The 14090-nt window shown below is 38.2% G+C and overlaps 1 protein-coding gene across 1 annotated transcript; it reads left to right on the forward strand.

Annotated features, from left to right (window-relative positions):
- The first annotated feature begins 461 nt into the window (after positions 1-461).
- On the forward strand, positions 462-7754 carry polr1c (RNA polymerase I and III subunit C). The gene is made up of 9 exons (XM_067421060.1): positions 462-573; positions 822-893; positions 1000-1107; positions 1251-1383; positions 2665-2784; positions 6524-6676; positions 6849-6998; positions 7085-7201; positions 7284-7754. Exons 1-9 carry the CDS (start codon positions 490-492, stop codon positions 7400-7402), a joined length of 1056 nt encoding a protein of 351 aa, XP_067277161.1. The 5' UTR covers positions 462-489; the 3' UTR covers positions 7403-7754.
- The last annotated feature ends 6336 nt before the right edge of the window (positions 7755-14090 follow it).

Genomic DNA, 14090 nt, shown 5'->3' on the forward strand with positions numbered 1-14090 from the left:
TGTATTTAAATTTACGGTTGTTATATAAAAACAGCTGATTTTATGTGAAAACCTGAACTAAATTGACTCTGTGTTTTAATGAACTGCATCAACAGTATAGAGAGTAAAAGATCAACACACATTTTATAAAAGTACAATAAATAATATATTGTCGTCATGTAAATAACATATACTGTAAAAAATAAATAAATAAAAATAAACTAAATAAATACACCCGACCAAGTGGATAATGGTAAAACTTTAGGTAGATTTTGCATTCGCATAGACAGCTTGTCTTTGTATCCGTCTGTTAAAATACTCAGAGGTTTAAAGAACGCCAAAGCATAAAACATATATTATTATTTGTCTGTTTTTGTTTAAACAAAAAAATCGTATTATTTGCTATGTGCATAGTTTTGTTAAATTAAAGCATTTATAAAATGTCAATGGTGAAACTTTTTTTTAAATGGAGTGTGGAAGTTTTCTACCCTCTATCGGCACAAGAGAGGAATGACAGCAAAGATGGCGGCCCCTATGAACAACGTGGAAGAAATTCGTGATAGAGTAATATTAGAGGAATTCGGCGTAAAAAATGTAAGTTATTCATTCTGCGGATTTTTTGGTGTATGTAGTGTTTTATGTATATAGTGTTCACTGTGTGTTTCTGTCAATATAGGATGTTTCATTATCAGTTTTGTATATTTTGATAATATAACGTTGCACATGCCATAGTTTCTTCTTTCACACACAACAGTGTTTTTTGTTTATTTGATTTGTTTGATCATACTTAATGGCGTGTATTTCGGTAAGATACATCTAACTACTATTTACTGTATTTTCAGGTCCATACTACAGATTATCCAGGAAATTACCCTGGTTACGATGACACATGGGACTTTGAAAAATTCAAAAAGGTGTGTGAATTTTACAGGCTTTCTTTTTTATAATTAATATCGGGCTCAGTCTGGCATTTTAATACGTGATTGTGATTGATGCAAAATATGTATATTACTTTTCCAGAACTTCAGGATCGATATAGTTAATTCTGATGAAAACACGTTGGAGTTTGATATGATTGGAATTGACGCTTCCATCGCCAATGCTTTTCGCCGTATATTACTGGCTGAGGTATGTTTGATGAGGATGTCCTTAGTGTCTGCTTGTATACATGTTGTATAACCATCATCAGCTGTTCTTAAAACAGGAGGTGACAGTCATCACGTTCTTTAAACTAGTGTTTATTTTCCTGCTCATCTCCTCTGACAATTTAGGTCCCAACAATGGCCATTGAGAAAGTCTTCATTTACAATAACACTTCAATAGTTCAGGATGAAATTCTAGCTCATAGGCTTGGTCTTGTGCCCATTAAAGCAGACCCTCGTCTTTTTGAGTACAGGAATGCGGGTAAGTTCCTTCTGGAAGCACGTGTTTTACTTTAAAGCAACAATTAAAGGGATAGTTCACCCAAAAATGAAAATTATTTAATCATTTACTCACCCGCAAGTTGTTCCAAACCTTTATGCTTTTTTTGTTCGTTCTGTAGAACAAAAAAGAAGATATTTTGAAGAATGTTTGTAACCAACCAGATAGAGCAACCATTGGCTACCATAGTAGGGAAAACAATAACTATAGGTAATCAATGGGTGCGTTTACATGCACGTTCTTAAGCCGATTATGCCTAATACGCCGACAATGAACATGGTCATGTAAACACGGTAACCAGTTTTCTTTTATCGGCGTAAGGTCATAAACGGCGTAAGCATAAACCGGTCGACACAGGTAGTTTTTTGCCTCTTTCCCTGATTTAAATGCATCCAGACAGAACAAGCTAGCGTTTTGCATGAAATAAGGACATGTATCACAAATGCAGACTCCTTTAAGACCCAGAAAATTGTAAAGATTGTGTTCTTTACAATTTACAAATTGTGTTCTCTTCTCATGCAGCAGAAGTAGAAGAGGTTCAGTCAAAACGCTGCATCTGTAACTTCATGAGGGATAATATAAGCTGTAAATCTCCCGCTGACATGGTGCATGCTTTATTTAACATCGCAACTGACGTAACATTTGAAAAATTCAAATATCTGGACATTATTATTTTTGACGTCACTAACCCGGTTTATTAATAAAGTCATGTAAACTTGATTTACTTGCGTTGTCAGTTTACTGGCTTGCATGTAAACGGGGAAAACTGATTATTTCAATAAGCTGATTTTTTTTAAGTTATCAGCTTACTGGTGTGCATGTAAACCAGGGGTGTCAAACTCAGTTCCTGGAGGGCCACAGCCCTGCAGAGTTTAGCTCCAACTCTGTTCCAACACACATACCTCTAGTTTTCAAATAAGCCTAAAACACTTGATTATCTTGATCAGGTGTGTTTAATTAGGGTTAAAGATAAACTCTGCAGGGCTGTGACCCTCCAGGAACTGAGTTTGACACCCCTGATGTAAACGCACTCAGTGGTTGCTCTATCTGCTTGGTTACAAACATTCTTCAAAATATCTTCTTTTGTGTTCTGCAGAACAAAAAAAACATACAGGTTTGGAACAATTTGAGGGCGTGTCAATTATGATAGAATTTTAATTTTTGGGTGAGCTATCCCTTTAATTACATAAATGTATTAATCTTGAAGAAAGTCGTTTTTGTAATGGATGATTATTTGACTGCTGAGTGTGTTGTGTTTATCAGAGGATCAGGAAGGCACAGAAATTGACACCATTCAACTTCAACTAAAGGTCAAATGCACCAGGAATCCTAGAGCCCCTAAAGACTCTTCAGATCCTAAGGAGTTATATCTCAATCACATGGGTGAGTAACATGAGTGTTGTTGTTGTTGTTGTAGGTTTTTTTTTTTAAAAAAAGACAGACTCTTTTCCTCCTGAGGTTAAGGTTTTAATATATATTTTGTTTCCCCATTAATACTTATTCACCCTTTTTCAGGACCTTTTAGTGTTTTGCTGATGTGCAATATAAAATTAAATTTTTCCATTCTATAATTAATTAATTCCAACCCATAAGATAATCTTCTGTGCAACTAGGGCTGCACAATTTGAACAAACATTTTAATTGTGGCGTTAAATAGCATGAAATAAATCTTGATCTTGGGGAAAAAACATTTAATTTTAATAATAATCACTGAAAATTTAGCAAAGTGTTCATCTTGTGAGAAACCATTGTTCATCAAACATATTTTGCTGGACTGTAATACCTCTACCCATTTAAAAAAAAAAAAATCTGCAGATACTTTTGAAAAGGTCTTTAATCACGTAAATCCAAATGCAGTCTTAAGGGTTTGTTTTGTTTTTAGAAGGAAAACATATTTTATTTACAAATGTTATTTCTTAATAACCAAACCTACCTTTTGCCATGAACATAGCCATTGAAGCTGGATAATAATATTTTATAACATTTTATTTATCAGAATAACTGTAAAATTGCAGTTCAGATATTAATGTTTGTCTTAATTTCTTCATTTTCAAAATTTAAACTATCAAGCTTTTATTTCACCAGAAAACTGCAGGGAGTCCTTAACACTTCTCTTTTGTTGGCAACAGCTGGTTTACAAGCATTTCTCATTACAAGTGTGGGAAGATGTTTGTTGTCTTCCTGAATGCATGTTATAACTGTCCCAAACTCAGAAGACAGAGACAAGTTTTTGCGCAGCGGCATTTACTGTGTTAACAGAGATGCTGAAAATGCTGGATCATGACATGAGCTGCTTGCATATCAGTAAACATGCGGTACACACTGAAACATGCAGCTCATATATTTATTTCAGTTATGCAGAGTTCACACTGCCCGATTTTAGCCCCGATTTTGACAAATTTTGCGAAATCGCACACAAATTTTAAATCCTTTCATGCGAAATAATCTGACTGAAAAATACATTGGTATGGAGGTAATATTGTAGCATTATTCCAAACAAATATATTGTTATCCACAAATAAATGTAAAGCGATTCACAAAAAATAAACTCAACACTCAACGCTGTAATATCATATGCTCTACTCTCTAGCCCCAAATGAAGGTTAACGTTGTCTTTTCTTTATCTCTTCTCAGAATAAAATGCTACTAAAGCCTTGGCAAAGTCAATGCACATATTGTGTTAATATTTGACAGACATTGCCGCAAATATAGTGAAAATGCTGTCTATCCTGCTTAATCCTATTTAAACAGATTGACCGTGCAGAGTTGTTTGGAACTATTGAGAGCTCTATTGCTCTTGTCAGCATGATATGGCTGTTATCTGATTATATAGATCAGTGGTCGTAACTCTGTTTTTCAGCTGCACTGGCCAAAACGTGATTGTTTGGAGTGAGAACGTGCTACGATTGGTCAGCACGATATGGCCGTTATCTGATTGGCTTAAGTAGATGGTGGGTGGAGTCTATGTATTTGTGGATTTGTTTGAATCTAGATGCTAAAAATGTTTCAAAATCCACACAAATGTGCAAGAAGAGATCTACAAATGAGTTGTGTGTTTGTGACATCAAAATATGTGTGGATCTTTTTGTCATTGTATTTATTTGTGGATCTAATTCATTTTTGTGAAACTCCTGCATATATTTGTGGATCTCATTCTATTGATTTGTGAAATTATTTATTTTTTGTGAATTGCTTTACATTTATTTGTGGATTACAATATATTTGTTTTAAATAATGCTACAATATTACCTCCATACATAGGCGATGACCTACAGCCAATGAGAGCCCAAGATACAGGGCAGCGGGAGGAGTTCTAGACCAGAATATCAGTATTTTCATAGATATGTTTACAATTCTGTCAAACAGAACCAAAGTGCAAACATTTGCTTGAGAACGCACAACAGCAGCACATTGCAAAATAATTTATTCACCTCAAACTTAGCCTATAAATCTAGACACACCCTAGCGGCAACAAATCTAATCTGCCGCGAGTATCGTCTAGCAACTCTCAATACACATCTGAGTTATAAAAACCAAACTCTGCTCAGGCCAATCACATTGTGTATAGAGTCGGTGGGTGGGGCTTAACATTGCCGAGTTGCGCTTGCGTGCCACTAGTAAACACAGAAGCTGGCGAACGGTGGTCAAATCAGCTTTGACCGCAACTCTGGGAGACTTGGAGTTGAGCTTTTCTCTGAGAAAAGAACAAAGAACGGCACTGAAATCATTCTTAAGAAGGGAAGATGTGTTTGAAATTGTGCCCAGCGGAAACAGTGAATGTTTAATCTATCAACGAGCTCCGCTTCACGTTGCTCTGGTTGGTTGTAGCTCTATCCAATTGTGTGCAGAGGGAGTTTGAAAGACAACCGTTTATCCCGCCCCTCGGATTGAGCCCTGTCAATGGTGAGTTTCCAGACCAAACATTTTGATGTGGGTCTGGCTTGTCAGGCTACCTCAGACTACCTTTGCAGAACATAATCCTTGCTGCCTGTGTCTCCCTAACCATTTCCTCTGCCATATTCTTCTTTTTTTTTGTCCTTTTTATTGCAAATCAGGGCACAGACGATTTGGATCGCGAACTTTCTGCAGTTTATACATTTTTTTTTCAACAAAAAAACCCAAAAACAATTCCAATCTCGCGCGAGAACTCTGGTCTGACGCACGCCTGATCTCATGTTGTTTACCTGTCACATCTCGCCTGTTTTTGATTGTGAAACTTAGTTTGCGCACCAGAGAGAAAGTTGTCAGTGATTCTTCCTATTGTAAAGTCAATGCAGTATGAAACCACTTGTCGCCAATCCATCGTGCAGTGTGAACACAGCAGTGACTGACTGCTACCTCAGATAGTCATGCATTGAGAAAAGAGCAGTGAGTTTGAAAATCGTGCAGTCTGAACTTGGCATTAATTACAGCTATCCAATTTGAGAATCGCAGTAAATCATTGCTATTGAATCCGTTTATCCATCCTTCGAATGAGATGTTAAACCGAGGTCCTGACTCTCTGTGGTCATTAAAAATCCCAGGATGTCTGTCGGAAAAAGAGTAGGGGTGTAACACCAGCATCCTGGCCAAATTTGCCCATTGGCCCCTTTCCATCATGGCCTCCTAATCATTCCCATATACCGATTGGCTTCATCACTCTGTCTCCTCTCCACAATAAGCTGGTGTGTGGTGGGCGTTCTGGCGCAATATGGCTGCCTTCGCATCATCCAGGTGGATGCTGCACATTGGTGGTGGTATGAGATTCCCCCACTTCAATGTAAAGCACTTTGAGCGCTATATCAATGTAACAAATTATTCATATTATTATTATTATTATTTACATTAGTTGAACTTGTACAGCCCTACATGCAACACAAAAGATGTTAGGTAACATGTTTCAGTCACTGTTGCCTTTTCAGATGGTAAAAGATGTAATTAAAAACTACAGACTAAAGACTGTCAAACACAAACATCTTAATGTTGTGCTCCAAGAAAGAAAGGGTCCTATAGATTTGGAACAACAGTTTGTGTAAATAATGACAGAGTTTCACACAGATATTAATTCCATATTGTGACATAATAATTCTAGTTATCACTGCACCGTTCACAAACATGTCACTGAACTCTTGTTTTGTTTCAGTCTACTCAGGTGACATAAAATGGCACCCAGTTGGAAACCAGGCCGATGTATTTGCAGATGCCAAGATTGGTCCTGTGCATGGGGACATTCTCCTGGCACAACTCAGACCAGGGCAGGAACTTGATATAGTTATGCACTGCGTCAAAGGAATAGGTGAGTGATATAACAGGTTCCTGACCAAGAAGATGTTTGATTTCCAGAGAGGCGTATATATTTTTCTTTAATAAAGTTTTAGTTTTTAATAACTCCAATAGCCAATCCCTAGTTTCCTGTATATTGTTTATGAATTGTGTTATTAACTGGAGAGCTTGGGTGCACATTGCAGGCAAGGATCATGCCAAGTTTTCTCCTGTGGCCACCGCAAGCTACAGACTCCTTCCTGAAATCACATTATTACAGACTGTTGAGGGAGAACAAGCAGAGAGATTAAAGCGCTGCTTTTCACCTGGAGTTATTGAGCTTGAGAATGTGAAAGGTAGGACTATTCCACTATATTTACATGTAATCTTGATATATAATATTTAAAAAAAAGATTATGCTAAAAGTAATTATGCTTTTCAGGAAGGAAGATTGCTAAGGTTGTCAACAGTCGTTTGGACACATGCAGCAGAGAAGTTCTCCGGCATGATGACTTAAAGAACTTGGTGAAACTGGGCAGAGTGCGGAATCATTTCATATGTATGTTCGCAACCAAGTTTTTTTTTTTTTTGATTATTTACAAAAATGCATTGACACATTTTCTTCTGTGTTTTCTTTTCAGTCTCAGTGGAGTCCACAGGGATCCTCCCTCCTGATGTTCTGGTCACCGAGGCCATTAATGTCCTCATCTCTAAGTGTCAAAAGTTTCTCTCAGAACTTGATACGACAGAAATGGACTAGATGGAAGGAAATAAGGCTAGCCACAATCATCCTATAGCTTTGAATGAAATATGATTGGGTTGCTGACATTGTACATACATAACTTTTAAAGCTTTAGCTATATAAAAAAAAACTCTTAAATGTGATTTCAACAAATTCCAACTTAAGGCTATTACTTCACAGCATTCTGGAGATTTAAGTTTATAAACAAATTGTTCCTAAAAAAATATCTAAGCAGTTATAGTCAAGTCACTCTGTTTTGTTTGAGATGTCCAGCTATTACAAAACATAATTCTGGTTCATTATTCAACACATTTTGTGAGATATTTAGGTTTTTCCAATGTATATTAAACATTTGTTTTTGACAAAATGACAGATTGTCTTATTAAAGGGGTAATTCAGCGCTGGGAAGATGAATCTGTATTTAAACTGGGTCATCAATGCAGTAGTAATGTGAAATTATTTTTGAATTTGGTGTCTTCTAGACTGAGAAAATACAGAAAATGTATTTTTGTCCCATGGGGATGAAAAACTACAATTCCCAGAATGCTTCGCTGCCCTGTGAGGCCATTCCCAATGCCACCAACTTGATTACTGTGACTGAGTTAGAGAACAGAGAAGACACTACAATTAAAAACTGAAAGTGTCTGTCCAATATAATGAGTGAGTCACCGCGCGAGTATTACAGCACTGAGCACTAACTGCAGGAGTGATGAGAGCTGAGGTAATCGCGACTACACTCGCGGCATACATTCACAATGCGACTTCAGTCTGGCGCGTTTCAGTTCATGCCTTTGCAAGCTTAACTTTCATAGAAATGAATTTGAGAAGTTAAAAGACTTACATTGCTCACCATAGCTCCGTTTAAATGAGTGCCTGCAGCTGCTGAGCTCTCCCTGCAAGCTGAGTGTTATCTCCCATCCCCCATGCGCGAATTCAAAACATGCGGAAATGGCTCCCTCTGCTGGCTGTAGTCTTTAGCCTCTGGGCAAACATTCCTCCTATGATGCAAAAATCGTCAATTTGCATCATAGGAGGAATTTTTCCAGAAATAAAATGCATAAATCTCTTGTCTCAGGGGGATATGAGGGGGGAAAGCACAATCATTTGAATATACTCCTGGGTTTCTACTGATACAAAGCCATATGCTAATCGCTGAAGTAACCCTTTAATTTTTTGTAGTTGACATCTAAACTAAGCACTTTACACAGTCTTAACTCCTATGTTATAATATATATTTCTGAGTTGATGGAATTCCGGTAAACCTGTGAAGTTTTTCTTGAAATTGTGACTCATTTAGGGTCATAAACATGCCTGTAAAATGTCAACACTAATGTGTTTTGGAATGTGCATACAACATTTATTTTACTTTGGTGGTGGAGATTTTTACTTTGGTGGAAATGAGATTTGAGGAGATTTCACCACTTCCATATAAAGTATAGATAAAAGCGCTATATAAATGGAACAAATTATTAATAATATTACTATTAAAATTATTCAGAGGAATTTGTGGGTCAATTTGATTGTCATATCAGTTTCTTGCATTTGGCAGACGTTTTTATCTTAAGGAACTTGCACTGCATTGCAGGTGTACATTTACAGTAAGGAAAATAAGTATTTGAACACCCTGCTATTTTGCAAGTTCTCCCACTTAGAAATCATGGAGGGGTCTGAAATTGTCATCGTAGGTGCATGTCCACTGTGAGAGACATAATCTAAAAAAGGAATCCAGAAATCACAATTTATGATTTTTTAAAACTATTTATTTGTATGATACAGCTGCAACAATTATTTGAACACCTGAGAAAACTCATTGTTTGCAGTTAAAGAGGTCAAACGTTTCCTGTAGTTTTTCACAAGGTTTGCACACACTGCAGGAGGGATTTTGGCCCATTCCTCCACACAGATCTTCTCTAGATCAGACAGGTTTCTGGCCTGTTGCAGAGAAACACAGAGTTTGAGCTCCCTCCAAAGATTCTCTGTTGGGTTTAGGTCTGGAGACTGGCTAGGCCACGCCAGAACCTTGATATGCTTCTTACAGAGCCACTTCTTGGTTATCCTGGCTGTGTGCTTTGGGTCATTGTCATGTTGGAAGACCCAGCCTCGACCCATCTTCAATGCTCTGTCACGGCCGGCTCACAAGCCGTGACAAAGAAGGAGATGACACGTTGCTAAATGCACAAAAGAAATAACATTTATTAAAGTAAGAGTAATAAAATAACAGACACAACCAAAACGACAACAGAACAATAATGAAGCCGACGTCCAAACTGGCATGAGGGGAGAGAGCGCGCGCCATGACCACTGAAGGGAGCTGCTTATAATTGCCGACATCAGCTCTAGCACAGGTGTAGACCATCAGTGATCAGGATGTCACTCACGCTAACTCCAACCTACGAGAAAAGAAACAAAGGACAACCAAACCCACACAATATGACCCATACTGGGGCATAACAGCTCTAACTGAGGGAAGGAGGTTGTTCACCAAAATCTCGCAATACATGGCCCCGGTCATCCTCTCCTTAATACAGTGCAGTCGCCCTGTCCTGTACAGAAAAACACCCCCAAAACATGATGCTACCAACCCCATGCTTCACAGTAGGCATGGTGTTCTTGGGATGATACTCATCATTCTTCCTCCAAACACGTTTAGTGATTTTGTTGAAAAAGTGATTTTTTTGGTCTCTTCTGACCACATGACTTTCTCCCATGACTCCTCTGGATCATCCAAATGGTCATTGGCAAACTTAAGATGGGCCTGGACGTGGTGGTTTAAGCAGGGGAACCTTCCGTGCCATGGATGATTCCAAACCATGACATCTTAGTGCATTACCAACAGTAACCCTGGAAACAGTGGTCCCAGCTCTTTTTAGGTCATTGACCAGCTCCTTCCGTGTAGTTCTGGGCTGATTTCTCACCTTTCTTAGGATCATTGAGACCCCACAAGGTGAGATCTTGCATGGAACCCCAGTCCGAGGGAGATTGACAGTCATGTTTAGCTTCTTCCATTTTCGAATGATTGCTCCAACAGTGGACCTTTTTTCACCAAGCTGCGTGGCAAATTCCTCTTAGCCATTTCCAGCCTAATGGAGGTGTTCAATTTTGTCTCTTGGTCTTGGCCATGTTAGTAGTTGGATTCTTACTGATTGTATGGGGTGGGCAGGTGTCTTTATGCAGATAACAACCTCAAACAGGTGCATCTAATTTAGGATAATAAATGGAGTGGAGGTGGACATTTTAAAGGCAGACTAACAGGTCTTTGAGGGTCAGAATTCTAGCTGTTAGACAGGTGTTCAAATACTTATTTTCCTCACTGTATATCAGTGAATCCATGCTCAGTTCACTGCATCGGACCCATGATCTTGACGTTGCTACTAGCACCATGCTTTACTGTTTGAGCTTCAGGAAAACACGTGCTGCTTCGTTTTATAACATTGAAATGTTTAAAAAATATTAAAAGATAATAGTTACAATACTGTTTATAATATTCTGTTTATAAAAAAAGATAAAAATTTGTTGAATATTAGAACTCTGTGTTGGAAACAAATGTGTGTGTGAATGTATGTGTCTGTTTTTATATACATACATACACACTCACCTAAAGGATTAGGAACACCATACTAATACTGTGTTTTACCTCCTTTCACCTTCAGAACTGTCTTAATTCTACGTGGTATTGATTCAACAAGCTGCTGAAAGCATTCTTTAGAAATGTTGTCCCATATTGATAAGATAGCATCTTGCAGTTGATGGAGATTTGTGGGATGCACATCCAGGGCACGAAGCTTCCGTTCCACCACATCCCAAAGATGCTCTATTGGGTTGAGATCTGGTGACTGTGGGGGCCCTTTTAGTACAGTGAACTCATTGTTATGTTCAAGAAACCAATTTAAAATGATTTGAGCTTTGTGACATGGTGCATTATCCTGCTGGGAGTAGCCATCAGTGGATTGGTACATGGTGGTCATAAAGGGATGGACATGGTCAGAAATAATGTTCAGGTAGGCAGTGGCATTTAAACAATGCCCAATTGGCACTAAGGGGCCTAAAGTGTGCCAAGGAAACATCCCCCACACCATTACACCACCACCACCAGAAGACTGCACAGTGGTAACAAGGCATGATGGATCCATGTTCTCATTCTGTTTACGCCAAATTCTGACTCCACCATCTGAATGTCTTAACATAAATCAAGACTCAAAAGACCAGGCAACATTTTTCCAGTCGTCAACTGTTCAATTTTGGTGAGCTTGTGCAAATTGTAGCCTCTTTTTCCTATTGGAGATGAGTGGTACCCGGTGGGGTCTTCTGCTGTTGTAGTCCATCCGCCTCAAGGTTGTCTGTTGTGGCTTCACAAATGCTTTGCTGCTTCACAAATGCTTCTTTTTTCAGAATTTGCTTATCTGTATATTGTTTATATCTCTCTTTTTTATGTGTGAGAAGTATTAACGTTAAAGGTTTGTTGCTTTTACCTTTTTTCCATAGAAAAAAAGTGTTTTTGTGTGTTTATGTGATCCAACTAGAGTCAGTTTAACTCTATTTTTTCTCTCCATACTATGGAAGTGAATGGGGCCCATCAACTTTTTTGATTACCAACATTCTTCAAAATATCCTCTGTGTTCAGCAAAGAAAGAATTTCATACAGGTTTGGAACAACTAGAGGGTGAGTAAAATGATGACAGAATTTTCATTTTTGGGTGAACTACAAAATGTGACTGATCAGACCATAGCTCTTTGCATGCGTATAGATATTTGTTTCCATTTCTTTTGGATCATCCATCTTCATAGTTTCCACTACAAAAAAGAGCTTAGTGTTGTCCAGTTTTATTTTTCCTGCCAGCTCTGCTCTCTATCAATGAAATCAAATGCAATCACTCTGAATGGTGATGGAGGCAAACAATTCAGTCTTCTGAAATGTCCTTAGATTAATTACACGTATACCTCTTGACACTGTTTAAACATCTTGTGCCAGTAGGACTAAATAATGCAGTACTACCAAGGAGTTTTCCTTTCACCGTGGCAGTGACCTGAAAATGTGCCTTTGTATTCAGTTCAGTGAACTTAAGTGTTTTTGTAGTACTTGCTTGGAAGGTTTCCATCTTGAAAATGCCTATATTTTATACACAGATCCATCCCCAATAGATATGCAATGATTATTTGCCATTAGTGCTTCTAAAGTGCAGATGCTGAGGTTCCTGTCTGTTTTGAGTTACATACAAACATGCTGACTGAATTACTAGGGCTAATGTCCAGCATATGCTGCTATTGCCAGAGGCAGATGCGTCTAAAGTAGCTTTGCATTTGCACTGTAGGGCATTGTTTGGCACAATGAGAGTTGGAGTCAGCACAATGAAAGCATTATGCGTGAAATCCTGTTTTTTCTTGCCAGATGATACAAACACCAGAACACCTGATGAAGTTCATTCAGATTTATGCACGATCCAGGAACTTCACTTTGCATCTAATTACTTTTGTTGAGCTCAATAGGAGAAGTTCTTTGCTATTTCCGCACATTAATTCTGCATTTTCCAGGTCGCCTTAGTCACATTTTGGCTTGTTATTATGGGTGGGCACAACATCTGCAGTAGATCATTTTGAGCTGTATTCTACTAAACATCCGCCCACCCATAATGCACAATAAGATAGCTACATAATCACACACAATGTGGAAAGTACTGTTGAAATTTGGCCAGGGTGTCTTTTGAGATGGCAAGTCACAGAGGGACGCGGCACAATAAGTGGGTCACCTTCCATTGTACGGCTCGCACCATTAGAACGGTTCTGCTGAGACTGGTTGAGACTGGAGTCATTTGGCACTCTCCATTCCTCCCCATCTTGTCTCATTACTCAAATTTGCTCTTGGCAAGCAGCGGACACCACTCAAAAGCATAAAAAGACAGAAGAAAAATCTCTCATCCTTGTTGGCCAGAGATGTTGTTTATGAAACATACTGTATTTTTCTAAGCAAGCAAAATTATGGTGAAGAGATCACCCAGTTCCTCGGCCCACTTTGCGGAATTCTCTTTAACACAGCATGATAGCTTATTAAGATAAGGCTTGTTCTATTTTTTCACTGTCTGGATATTACCTTATTTCCTAAATACTTCAGTTTTCCATTACTAATAAAACAAATTGCATCTGATTAAACTTGGGTCAAATCATTTGACAAATGATTCAGTCTTGATATGAATGGCAGTAGAAGTTTAAATGCAGTAATATGGACTGATTGTTGCCTTATCAAAGATTTACCTTGTAGAAAAAGCCTGCTTACACTAACCTAAAGTTTGCTTATCTTCCATATTGGTCAGGCAGGCTTTGGTCAGTTGTGGTCAAGAGGTGTTTTGTGGACATTTCATCTGGTCTTGTGGGGAGACCACCTAGCTAAATGAGTTAAAAGGTTGGGGTTATTTTAAACCAGCTAAGAAGACCAATACCATCCCTTTTTTCTTTTAAAACAACCCATTTTCAAGATTCCATCCAATCCGATATCTGAAATCAGATTACTTTCAGCTGATCAGGCCAGGAGACCAGCTGGCATCCAGCTAAAATCAACTTAAACCAGCAAGCTAATAAACATTTCTCATTTGACAATGCCACATAAACTCTTCCCATTCAACAATCAACATAATTAGGCAAACTCTTTTGCTCCAAATGCTGATTTATCACCCATTTGCTGTGTTCTCAGATAATCTTTGCATTAAGCAACGTC

This window comes from Pseudorasbora parva, chromosome 17 (genome assembly GCF_024679245.1).
Source record: "Pseudorasbora parva isolate DD20220531a chromosome 17, ASM2467924v1, whole genome shotgun sequence".
Classification (NCBI taxonomy): domain Eukaryota; kingdom Metazoa; phylum Chordata; class Actinopteri; order Cypriniformes; family Gobionidae; genus Pseudorasbora; species Pseudorasbora parva.